Below are 13,539 nucleotides of genomic sequence, written 5' to 3' on the forward strand. Positions count from 1 at the left end.
CTATTCCCAGTATCATCTGTTCAAAGTCATTCCATTGCAAGTTATCTCACCTGTTTCATTCTCCCTGTTCTCCTGTGGTCAAAATAAAGACTGTGAAAAGTAATACCTGTGTCTGCTGTCCGTCTACTGTAACATGCGTGAGTGTGAGGGAATTAAAATAAATTGGTAAGGAAGTCAGAGTTGTCTTAATATATTTAAGGGTTTATTATTTTATTAAATAAATAATTATAAGTGCCCTTTTTTCCACTTGAGCCCCTGCCCCCCAAAATGTCTGTGCACGTCCCTGCTGCTGACAAAAAACTGAAATGTTACAAATACATTATATATTATAACTAATGCCTGCAGAAGGCGCCAAAAGCCTGCTGATATTTGATGTAACAAAGCACAGCACGATCAAAGTCATGATCAAAGCCAACCACCATAAATAAAAATATATATTATTCATTAAATAATAATATTTGGCCACTTTTTTTTCTTTTGATAGAAATTCTACAGCCACTTTTATCAATGTATTCTCCTGTGTAAGCATAGACTTCTTTTGTATACTTCCGGGTCGCGCTATGATGATGTCATAGGCTGTTGCCGATCAATAGGATTGGAGTGGTTTGATTCTTGGCTTTCAGACATCGGTTCACGTGTGACGTTCCCCAAATGCGGTAAACGCAGAGTCTCGTTCCCTGTTCTCAGGGAACCATGGTTACATACGTAGACTGAGACATTTTCTGTTTTGCACCATTTCCTGCCAGTCTGTCATCATAGTTATGCATTTCAATTCACTAACTTGCAATTCGAGTCAATATCAGTTATTTTGGATATACTGTATATCAGGTACAGTATGCCAAATTTTCTCAAGAAAAAAAAAATCAACTAATGCTGTAAAATATACATGGGAATCAGTTAGTACAACATTAATATTGAAGGTTAAAATGAACTGATTTGTATACAAACTTAAATTAAGGAAATTTTTATTATAATAAAGTTATAATAGGCCTACTAACTTTGAATTTATTTCTACTCCAATCCATTTTTTTAAATATAAACATTTAAATGGTGGCTGTCAATTTGATGGATTTATTCAAACATGCATAATATAGGCTATTGAAAGAAGAACATTAAAAATTATAATTATTATGTAATATAGCGTATATACTTAGCTAAATGCTCCTGTCAAGAGTTCACTTTTCTAGCTGACTAACAAGTTTATGGTCACTGAATATGTTTGTTCTGAGGTAAATGTGATGTTACGTGACATTGTTTACAAGCTGTTATTAACGTCTTTCCAAGGTTGAAACACTGATTAAGTGATTATACGAGATATGATACAGATTTTGTTGTACTGTATCTTTTATCATACCTTGAGATTAGGGTTGCCAACTTCTGGAAAGGAAAATAAGTCGTGGTTCTTTATAGGAAAATAAGGGACAGAATAAGGGACACTCAAATTTTTATCACATTATCAATTTATATTTTCAAATCCGTTAAAGGATTATTAGGCTGCATAAATTAGGTCAGCCAGAACCAGGAACACTTCCTATAACACCAGATGTACTCGTTACATCAGAAGAAGAATGACATCTACGCTAATATTAGTCTTTCTGTTTATCCTGAGGGTTACTGTAGTCAACCGGATCCAGGCCGTATCAAGGTGAGACCAAGGACCTGCGCCTTGACATGACCACAACGCAGCCCTAAAGTATCAGCAGAGATTGAGTCAACTAGATCATCCACTGTGAAGGCCTCATCAACACGACAACCAGTGGTGCAGCTCCTCAACAACCGTTCATACCGGCGTGATGAATACAATCCTCAACTGGATGGAACTGAAATAAATACTTTGAATGTTGCAATCCTATCGGACTTATGATAGCAACCTGAGCTGTAACAAAACACTGTTCGCCAGAGGAGGACTGGCCCCCCGACTAAGCCTGGTTTCTCCCAAGGTTTTTTTTCTCCATTTTAACACCTATTTGCCACTTGTTTGCCACCTGATGTCACCTGTTGGAGTTTGGGTTCCTTGCTGCTGTCGCCTTTGGCTTGCTTAGTTGGGGACACTTGACATTTGATATTCAACAGTGCTTTGATCTGCCTGCATTGACACTATTCTTTAAGAGCTGCTGTGCAGCCAAAATAATGTACCAGTTATCAATGTAAAGCTGCTTTGACACAATCTACATTGTAAAAAGCGCTATATAAATAAAGGTGACTTGACTTGACCATGGAAACGGGCGGCTGAGAAGAAACGTGCCATATGCGGCTACTACTTTTGTTTAATGGCGATTTACATTCTTAGTGCATATCACCACTTAAGGGGCAGTTGTGCAATCAATTTTTAATCTTATCTCAATCTTTAATCAGTTTTTGATTACTGTGAACAAGAAAAACAGCTTGCAAAGATAATATGGCTATAAACTTTATGTATGATTTTTTTTTATGTAAGAGTTTTTTTATGTTTAGCCATTTTGCTTCCACATTTCTTGTAAGGTGAGATGTATCATATTAATTTTTATTAAAGAAATACATTATACAACCCTCTCAAAAACAAACAAACAAACAAACAAAAAATACTATTGAGTGCAGATCCAGAACAAAATAAATTAAAGATGAGAACAAAATAAATTAAATTAGAGTATAATAAACATTGCTTAGGAGAAGGTTATGTTCAGAGAATAATTTGCTATGGCTACTTAGCCTACATACCCTCAAAGTTACCTCAGGTTTTGGAACCAAAAGCTGAGGTTATCCGCTTACTGGGCCTCATTTATGAAACAAACGTACGACAGAAAACGGTGCGTATGGCCATGCACGCAAAACTTGGCATTTATCAATATGGACGTGAGCGGCTACAATCAAATATCAGGTCGCAGCTCATATACGCAAGTTTTTTAGGAAGCATGAACTTGCGTGCAGCAAATATCAACAAAAATCAGCAAAAATAAATCTGGTTGAGAATTGTAATAAGCATTTTGACAATTTAGATTATTTTCCTGATAAACAACCGAAGCTCATTAGTCGATCATAAACCGTTAGAAAAGATTAGAATGTCAAATTAAAATGAATTTAAATTAAATTATAAAAGATGGGTGTTTGTGATCCATTGAAAATACCATTTTTTTTCAGGGTTAGCTTTGCATGCGCAAATAACAACATAAACAAAAGAACATGAGGATTGTGAAGGATGCTGTTTTACGTGGATATTGGATATTGATACCAGTAAACCTTATCCACCTTATTTTCGGGCATGACCATGGCCCTGTCCCTAATGGCACCCTAAACACTCGTGGCCTTCCAAGGAGTATGCACTTTTGACCGCAAAGGGGCCGCTTGCGATTACCATTCTGAAACCTATGATGACAAATGGGACACCCTGACCCTACGGTCTCATGGACTTAACGGATGTGCACACGGCAGCCATTCTAAGTCCACACGACCGGAAGTGCAAATGAAGTGTGCCTTTTGGTACAGGGCCTGTTTGTAAAATAAATGTGTCTAGCTTCTAGTGTCATCCACGTCCCACTATTTTTAGATGTACTGCTTGATACTGCAAACTGGTATTTCTTACCATATTATTTTAATGTTTTGTCATAATTATAAACAACCTAGTTTGTAGCGCAATTAGTTTTACCATTTACTGCACTTTATTATTATTCTTGTTATTTTCCTATGCTAATGAAGTGGAAGTTTTAAACATTCATAGCTTACTTCTACGTTGCAAGATAAGGCGGAATATGAGCTGTGTTTCATTTCAAAGGCTGCCTTCTCCAGAGGCCGTATTTGTCAGCCACATATGTTATCAGACAGGAATTTCTCATTTCATAAAAGTATCCATTCCTTGTGAATGTAGCCTTCGCAGCCTTAGAATATTCAAATATATATTCAAAACCAGGCATGTATTTAAATGAAGATAACACAGTCAATATACAGGCATGTGTGGGTGGTTTCTCTTTGGCTGTATAGGAATGATGATGAATGCCACTTCAGTATTGAGTGTTATCTAATGCAGTGATGGAACATTAACATACTGCCAATGAAATGTTTAAAAGTGCAGATTTTCACAAAGGACAAATTCAATCACTAATTACACTGTACCGTAGTGGTCAGATTTTACCCCCAATGCAGCAACAAGCCATTAAACATCTGTTCAGCAAAGGTTTGAAATGTCAACTAAAATCTCAAACAGATCTTACCATTGTTACATATGACAATAATAACCCAAAGTTTATTTAAAATAAAGATATATTTAGATCTGTCCTAGAAAAATCTCTATTGTACTGTACAGTATTTTCACAGAAAAGTCAATCATTTTAAAATATATTCTTTATACCTTAAAATGCAAGTTACCTAAATCTTCAAAAGACACTTTTGAACAAATCTAAGGCATCAATAATAATAATAATAATAATAATAAACATGCACTAATAAACATGCACACACAAAAGTATTAATGCATTATCTTCCAATTCCAAAACAAACTAAATTAGATATAATCTCTCTCTCTCTATTCCTTATACGACCTTCTAAGTTTATATGGAGCCTATCCCAGTTTCTTTCAGGCAGGAGAAAGCACCCTGGACAGATGTAATATATCAGATATTGAAAAGCCCTGAAAAGCATTAAACAGGGGAAAACCAGTGAATGTAACCTCTCACTGCAGATAAATGAGTTGGTCCAGATATAAACACTTTTTTTTAGAAATGTAGGCATGGCTTTAAACTTCCCAATGATATACATGAGATTTGTTTTGAAGTAGTTAAGATCTTTTGATATTTTGTTTGGTTCCTGTAGCTCCGGGGTGTTCAATCCTGCTTCTGAGGGGCCACTTTCCTGCAAAGTTTAGCATCAACCCTGATTAAGCTAATCAGCTAATGAAGGTCTTCAGGATTACTACAAACTTCCAGGCAGGTTTGTTGGAGGCAGGCTGGAGTTAAACTATGTAGGAAGGTGGCTCTCCAGGAGCAAGATTGGACATACCTGCTGTTGCACTTACAGCAGTGGTTTTCAATCCTGGTCCTGGGTACCCATAACACTGCGCATTTTGAATGCCTCCCCTATTTAATGCAAATGATTCAGATCATCAGCTTGTTAGGAAAGCGCTCCATTAACAGAACTGACTGTGTCAGATAAGAAAAATATATAAAATGTACAGAGCGGTGGGTCCCCAGAACAAAGACTGAAACCAGTGAGCTACAGAAAGCACTTCTCACTTCATTATTCACTTTCATACATGAAACAGACAAAACAAGATGACAATGCATTTGCCGTTTTAATAGCGCTTTTATCAAAAGCACTTCATCAAATCTCAACAGTTTTCTTTTCTAATACTGGAGTGTATGCCAATGGCATACTAGTTTCACACAGATACTTCTGTAGTAGCCACTGTAATGTCCACCTCAGCCGAAAACAGAGGGTGGAACAGGAAATTGAAGGCAAAAGCAAAGGCATTTCGGGCTTTAACCCTCCAGTCCTGCTCAATCTTGACCTGTCGTTGTATTGGTACAAGTGGTGAGGCGCATGTCTTGCAGTGCAAGGCCTTGAGTTCAAACACTGGCCATTTGCTGCCCAGTCTACCTTCAAGTACCGTGCTGAACTCCACCACACTGCCTGAGCTGAGTGCCAATAGGACGTGTCTGAATTCGCTACTAGCCCGAAGCACAATGTCTTTGGTGGCATCATCAAAATCTTGTGCCCCACTGCGCCCCTTCTGCGGCATCCCCATGGTCACTTCAAACTTGTAGTGGTCAAAACGTTTGACATGGCACTTATGCTTTGCAAGCGCCTTGAGCTGACACAGCGGTTCAGCGGGTCCTGGCTGGGTCTCATCACAGGCAGGGTACTCCTCACCATATAGACATCGGGCCCAGTCTGCTATAAAAACTGGCAGAAGGTTGATGACAGCTTGCGCTCCATTCTCGATCTCAGTGACGCGAACGTACTTAAAACGACCCTCCCATGTCACCCGGTGTCCCTCCAAGTGGCTGCAGAGGATCTGGGCGTGTGCCATGTTATGCTCCTTCCAAGCACGAGGACCACACAGGTGACTGTACTCCTGCCATGTCAAGGTGGAGTTGTATACCTTCATCCCCTCAGAACGGTACACGTAGAACCAGCTGAAAAGCACCAAAGCTGAAATCCACACAAGGATCAACTTGAACACGCTGCTACGCCGCAAAAAGTGCAGAACTGCAAAAGGCGACATGCTAAAATGTGTCCACCAGCGCAACAAGACAGGCAGCACACAAACACACACTGTTACAGCCATTTTGGTCAGTTCCAGGGCGAGGAACCATTGCACCAGCTGCACCAGCATTATGGCTGCTAGAGTCAGTGATAGTACAGGCAAAGCAAAGAAGAAAAGGAGGTAGCCCACAGCTGTGCGCATTAGCCCAAATGCAGTAGACTCTTGCAACAGCGTGACAGACAGTTCACACCAGATGAAGCACACCAGGTAGGGCAGCAGCACACAGTAGGTGCCACGTGCACCACCTGTTGTGGCCATTCGGGCACACAAATACAGGAGGTAGAAATACAGAAAACAAGGCACACCCACATGCAGTACCAACCAGTCACCAAAGTGCATGTTGAACCAAGCGCCACCAACTATTCGACCCACCCAGCCTCCCAGCAACTGATTCATGAATGCAGAAATGGCGGAGGCAACCTGGGAGAGCAGAGCAAGTTTGGAATGCTGTTGCGCTGCTGGTCGCAGGCTTAAGTAGCCGCTTACAGTGAAGAAGACTGCAACCGTAGCCAGTTCTGAACATGGCAACCAGGACTTGTCTGCCACGGGAAATGAAAGGATGAGGAAAAGTGAAGAAAGGAGAAAGTAGAGGTATGGCTCAAGGTGATTCCATGTGAAGTTTGACTCTGCCTGCTCAAGGTCTATGCCTGGCTCAAAATGAGACAACATGGCCGTCAATGCTCGAAAGTTCTCCCAAGCCTTGCTGTTCTGAAAGACTCGGAGAGTACAGATTACCATTGACACAAAAGAAAGGTAGAATATAATGAGAGGAATGACAAGGACAAAGAACTCTAGGGTTAGGTTTGAGATGATGAAGAAGAAGATGAGGGTATTGATGTGATGAGTAGGTATGAGGGCACTAATCCACTGCATGCCCGCACGGGACGCCCAGTCAATCAACACCTCTTTCACCTCCAACACTGCATGAAAGGGAAACTTCAACACCTGTAGGTACGAAGAAAATTGAGTTAGTCAAAAATAATATTTATTGTAATATTGGCTGTCTCAAAACAAGGTAAGCTGCTAAACTAAATAGTAGGGGTGTCAATTTTCAAGAATACTCCAGGCAGGATAGTTTACCATAAAATAAACCATTAAAGCTTTTGTTCATCTTCAGAACACAAACAAAGATATTTTTATTCTTCTCTCATCATATTTGTCTGTCCAATGAAAATCCTTTTCTTCACCTGGCAAGCCCTTTTGAGCTTTCATTGATCATAGTTGAACTAAACACTGATCAGTACATGAATAAACCTCTAAATTAAATCTGTTCATCATATAAAGCAATGTGTCTCTTCAGTAGACCTGTATTAAAACATCTAAATAATGTGATTTACTTTTACAATGTCTTAATGCAATTTTTGAAGCTTGGAAATTTTGGGTTACATTGACTTTCAATGAATGGACTAAATGTTGAGAGAATATTATTAAAATATCATATTTGAGTTTTGAAGATGAACGGAAGCCCTCTGAGTCTCAAACAACGTTTTGGGATGAATTATCCCATTGAAATTGATAATTAATCATTGCATTTATTCCACAGAACGGAGGATAACTCCAAATATCATGTACATGTGGCCTACTTTTGGTAAGAACATGTACAGAAAATACATAGACTCTTCATTATGACTTCATGTTGTACTTTAGCTTATGATCACTGTATTTGTAGTGTATATAACCATTATTTATAGAAAAACACTCTTAACACTGATGATGTTGAACATGCCAAATGTGTGCATTCTGTCACAGACATGCAATAACATGCAGTGCAAGTTCAAGTGTTTTGGATAAACAGTGTATAAGCAGTGTTTTCTATCTAATTAAAGGTGTATCATTTCATCCAGTACATAGGTGTTTTATATTGAATGTTCTTGTTTACATGTTGACACATTAGCCAATATCCTGTGTATAATTGTCCATGGAGTGTCTCATAACAATCCCTTGTGAAATTCCACTTTGGTTAGGATGCCATTTGTGCGGACAGCTGGCCATGTAGGCAGTACACAAAATAAGCTCACCAAGTTTTAATATGCATAGACTCAATCAGAAATAATAACACCTTCTGATGCAAAGGCAGTTCATCTGGGTTCTTTACTGGCCCTTCATCATCGTCATCATCATTCCCTCCTGCTTCCATGGCAGGTGTTGGTGAAATACCCTCAGCGTATTGTTTAGTATTCTCAACAAACTCTTCTACACCTACATATTCAGCCCCTGCCAAAGCAAAAATACAGAGATTCAGAATATTATATGCATATTACCACATATGTAATATAAGTCTCAAACATATTAGACCCTAAAGGAAAGATAACACAAATTCACCATCTCTTGCAACCAAACACTCCAAAAATTTTTTTTGTTTCTGTGCTGGGCTTGAGAGAGGGCTGCTGGGAGCGCCATCTGGAGGAGCAGGAAACACAACATTTGTTCTTAAGATATTTACAGTTGACCCTGTTGATTTAAGGAAAATAACTGCATGAAGATTCTTAATTTGTCATTTTTATTTGGAGTTCCACAGAAAAATAATAACAGCATACAGGTTTAGAACAATAAGAGGGTGAGTAAATAATGACAGAATTGTCATGTTTGGACAAACTATTCCTTCAGCATTATCCAAATTGGTTGATCACAACAACATATTCCTGATATTTCACCTGTCTCAGTGTTGAGCTGGCTGACATTTTCCAGAAGTTCAGAGGCAGTGATGTTTTTCTTCTTCTCTGGATTGAGTTTCCAGTACATGAGCAGAGCTGCTTTCCTTACACTGCGCTGAAAACGAGATTCACATGCCAGGGAACACACCTCCTCTCTGTTCTCAGCTGTGATGCCTTGCACAAACATACACAGACACACTAATCCATTATAAAGTCAGTCTAAATGTAAATATAGACAAAGGGGTATTATATGTTTACAATCTAGATATCATAAGTATCTGCTTTACCCCTCCTGTCATGCAGGCAGCGCTGTAGCAGTTTCACTGCATCTTTCCGTCCATTTTTTGCCGCCTGGAGTAGCCATGTAACCGCGGTGACAGAATTTACTTCTTCATCTTCTTGCTCAGCTAATCTCAGGTAATATCTACCAATCTGTTTAATCAACAGTGTAAGTTTTCGAATACTATAACAATGTACAATGTAAGTGTATTTTTGTGGCATTCAGACCTCTGTCTGTGCTTTGGCATCCCCATTCTTTGCCTTCTGTTTAAGATCATCAATGCTTTGCGCCTCTGGGATTTCCCCTAGAAAATGGAAAGAATCAAACACACAAACAGCCTTATACTCACATTGTGCTGTCACAACAAATATGTTTAGTAGAGCAAACCAGTTCTCTTTGCATTAAGTTGTTCACAGCAGATTGTCATTTTTTTTTTATTTGAACTAGTGACTTGCAATAGCAATGAGAACCTGGGTGCCATACCCTTAAGTTTATTTACTGACTTAAACCTGCTATGTGCCAGATCCAAGATGGCTCAAACATACCTAATTAGAACGAAAAAGACTATGTGTGACTTTAACAAATGATTTGCAAGCTGATAGAGATGGAAAATAATCCACAGCCACAACCTGAGCAAGCAGGCATGCTGCATGCAATTATTTATATTCTGCCATGTTGCTTATAGGTTTATCCACTCTTTGCATTAACACAACTTGTAAAACATCAAACATGATTTGACCATGTTTATGTTTGTTTCATTGATAAATGCAGATAATGCAACATTGTTTTGAAATAATAAAAAAGGCTGTTCACTAGGGCTGCACAATTTATCGTGAATAAACCGCACGCAATTTGTCAAAGTCAGCGATTGTTTTATGCGCAGCTTGTCAGAGCTGTATGGCTCTGTGATCAGTAATAAATGCTTCTCCATCTGAAATCCAGAGGGCGCTCTTGCGCAGAAACTGCAAATATGCCCTGCCGCAGAAGTAGATAACACGCGTCATATCGCTGTAGCTGAATAAACAGATTGAAATGCTTTGATTGATAAAACATGACTAATAAACACACAACTGCCTTATTCTGTGTAAGAAGCCACATCATCTCACAGAAGGATGCTCAATGTCTTTATGAAGTGAGTTTGGAATAAAAACATGCTATTAAATGTCTTTTGTTGGACAAGATGTTAATAAATGCTTCTGGAAAGATGTCTGATGCATGTTGCTTTTTCAAATGTACAGGTCCATCTCAAATTAGAATATCATGAAAAAGTTATTTTTTTTTCCCCCTGTAATTTAATTAAAGTAAAACTTAAATATATTCTAGATTTATTAGACAAAGTAAAATATTTCCAGACTTTTTTGTTTTCATTTTGATGATTACAGCTTGCTGCTCATCAAAACCAAAAAAATCAGTATCTCAAATTAGAATATTTAATTTCAAGTTCTATTAAATTACCATTCTCAGGGTATAAATACTGGGTTTAGGTCAGTAATCCCAACAGCAGTCATGGGGAAGTCTGCTGTCCAGAAGACGATCATCAAGACCCTCTACAATGAGGGTAAGCCACAGAAGCTAAAAGAGCTGGCTGTTTGCAGAGTGCTGTGCCAAAGCATATTCATGGAAAGTTGACTGGAAGGAAAAAGTGTGGTAGGAAAAGGTGTACAAGTGAAAGGAATGACCGCAGGCTTGAGAAGATTGTCAGGCGAAGCCGATTTAAGAACTTAGGAGAGCTTCAAACGGAGTGGACTGAAGCTGGAGTCAGTGCATCAAGAGCCACCACACACAGACATCTTCAGGAAATGGGCTACAACTGTCACATTCCACATACCAAGCCACTTCTGAACCAAAGACAATGTCAGAAGCGTCTTACCTGGGCTAAGAGGAAAAAGAACTGGACTGTTGCTCAGTGGTTCAAAGTCCTCTTTTCAGATGAAAGTAAATTTTGCATTTCATTTGGAAATCAAGGTTCCAGAGTCTGGAGGAAGAGTGGAGAGGCACAGAAACCATGTTGCTTGAAGTCCAGTGTGAAGTTTCCACAGTCAGTGATCATTTGGGCTGCCATGTCATCTGCTGGTGTTGGTCCACTGTGTTTTCTGAAGTCCACAGTCAATGCAGGCATCTACCAGGAAATTTTAGAGCACTTCATGTTTCCTTCTGCTGACAAGCTTTATGGAGATGCTTATGTCATTTTCCAGCAGGATGTGGCACCTGCCCACACTGCCAAAGGTACCAAAAGCTGGTTTAATGACCATGGTGTTACTGTGCTTGATTGGCCAGCAAATTCGCCTGACCTGAACCCCATAGAGAATCTATGGGGTATTGTCAAGAGGAAGAAGAGAGACACCAGACCCAACCATGCAGATGACCTGAAGGCCGCTATCAAAGCAACCCGGGCTTCCATTACACCTGAGCAGTGCCACAGGCTGATTGCCTCCATGCCACGCCGCATTGATGCAGTAATTCATGCAAAAGGAGGCACAATCAAGTATTGAGAGCATAGAAATGAATATACATTTCAGAAGCCTGACATTTCTGTTTAAAATATCCATTTTTATTGATATTATGAAGTATTCTCATTTATTGAGATAGTGAATTGGTGGGTTTTTGTTAAATGTGAGCCAAAACCATCACAATTAAAAGAACCAAAGACTTAAAGTACTATCAGTCTGTGTGCATTGAACTTATTTAATACACAAGTTCCACAATTTGAGTTGAATTACTGAAATAAATTAACTTTTTCATGACATTAACTTATTGAGTTCTATTCTAACTTATTCTAACTAACTTATTAAAAACTCACCTGTACATAAGCAACTCAAACTTGCAGTGTTTTCAGATGGATTAGCATTTGGAGCCATAGTTCATTGACAAGCTGTGCTTAAAAAAAACAAAACAAACAAACAAACAAAAAAACTAAGACAAATCAGCTCAAATTAAATAATTAATTAATTTATAGGGAATTTTAAGAGAGTTACTTTACAACCGAGCAACTGAAAGTCGGTTAAACTTTGTGGCAAAGCTTAACTTAGAATATGAGACTCTCAACGTAAAAAAAGGAAAGTAAAAGAAAAGAAAAGTGAGTGAGAAGTTGGATGGCTTGAATGAAACTGCTTGTCATCATCTGTTCTTTGTCTCAGTCATCTTCTTTGTTCCAACTGTTGTCCAACTCTGACTTTTGTCATTCTGATCTGACTACATAAACTTAGGTGTTTGTCCCACCTCTTTGAGGAGTTCTGACCAATTAGGTATCATCTTTGTTTCAAAAGGAGGCTTTTCTCCTCCCTGATAATAAACTAAAGGTTATTTCATGTTCTCCTCAATGCAGAGAATAAAAAAAGATTACAGTTTAGACCTGATTTCCCTAAAAATAATACGCTACATTTCACACAGATTTCATTCAAGCCAAACAATGAATTATGAATAGAGATTTAAATTCATTCCAAACAAGGTACACTTTCAATCAATCATTCAAAAGTTATAACATTTACATGAATTGTGAGTGTTCTAAGCATAACTGGTCACATGTACAATGTGTAGACATGATATGGAATTATGCAGTGGAACGATGTTTGATAAGTCCGTTTAGAATTGTTTGGAAAAATTTGATGCAGTTTATTTGAAAAACAGTCCCTGTGATTTTTGTGGATTTCCACTGTCACTCAGAGGCCACAGGCCTGCAATGTCTCTCTGATCTCAAGATCAAAAGAGACAAAAACTCTGGTGTTATCTTCGTGCAGCTTAAGTTGCATTGTCTTTCCAACCATTTGGAAAGACAATGCAACCAGATAGCTTAAATTTGACAGCCTTCCTTAGCCAGGAAGCATGCACGTCCATAAAAATACTTAGAAAGGGGTTGTTGGTAGACTCAAAGTAGGCCCGGCACCATGAGGGGGCAAAAGGGGGCATTGCCTCCTCAGTTTCAATTTGTCCCCCCTTCACCCCCGAAACGCGATTGATTTTAACCCTTTAACGCATACGATCACACTGGTGTGATTAAAACATTCAGTGCGTCACTGCTAAATTCAAACCTGCTTTCACGCTGCTGCCGCTGAGCCAGAGATGGATGCACTCAGTGCTTTTCATATTTCACAACTATTCAGTGTTTTCAACCACATAATGTTTATTTGCGTCGCCAAGGAACATTCTAAAACTGTGAAAAACGCTTAACGTGGCTTAATGTACTAATGTACTAAGACAAGGATATTAAAAGACCAAACTCAGTAAACATCATACTAATAAATTATACTTTTTACAGCAAAGCAGACAAGCCGAACGCAATGCATTTAATTACACGTTAAGTGTTATCTTCCCATAGAAAACCGTTATAAAGAAAACACTTAAAGGATTAGTCCACTTCCAAATAAAAATTT

At 38.7% G+C, this 13,539-nt stretch overlaps 1 protein-coding gene across 2 annotated transcripts in view; it reads right to left on the minus strand.

Moving 5' to 3' along the window:
- Nucleotides 1-4,469: 4,469 nt before the first annotated feature.
- The window catches only part of wfs1b (Wolfram syndrome 1b (wolframin)), a 110,601-nt gene continuing 101,531 nt past the window's right edge, over nt 4,470-13,539 (minus strand). Inside the window, exons 4-9 of one of the 2 annotated variants that reach the window (XM_067390759.1) lie at nt 9,397-9,473; nt 9,177-9,321; nt 8,890-9,063; nt 8,558-8,635; nt 8,295-8,449; nt 4,470-7,180 (exon numbers count right to left, since the gene is read on the minus strand). In XM_067390759.1, coding sequence (XP_067246860.1) covers nt 5,348-7,180; nt 8,295-8,449; nt 8,558-8,635; nt 8,890-9,063; nt 9,177-9,321; nt 9,397-9,473 — 2,462 coding nt within the window. In that variant the 3' untranslated portion in view covers nt 4,470-5,347. The remainder of the gene's footprint in view (nt 7,181-8,294; nt 8,450-8,557; nt 8,636-8,889; nt 9,064-9,176; nt 9,322-9,396; nt 9,474-13,539) is intronic. The other variant, XM_067390760.1, reaches the window with a different exon arrangement.

Source organism: Chanodichthys erythropterus, chromosome 1 (genome assembly GCF_024489055.1).
Source record: "Chanodichthys erythropterus isolate Z2021 chromosome 1, ASM2448905v1, whole genome shotgun sequence".
NCBI classification, from domain to species: Eukaryota; Metazoa; Chordata; class Actinopteri; order Cypriniformes; family Xenocyprididae; genus Chanodichthys; species Chanodichthys erythropterus.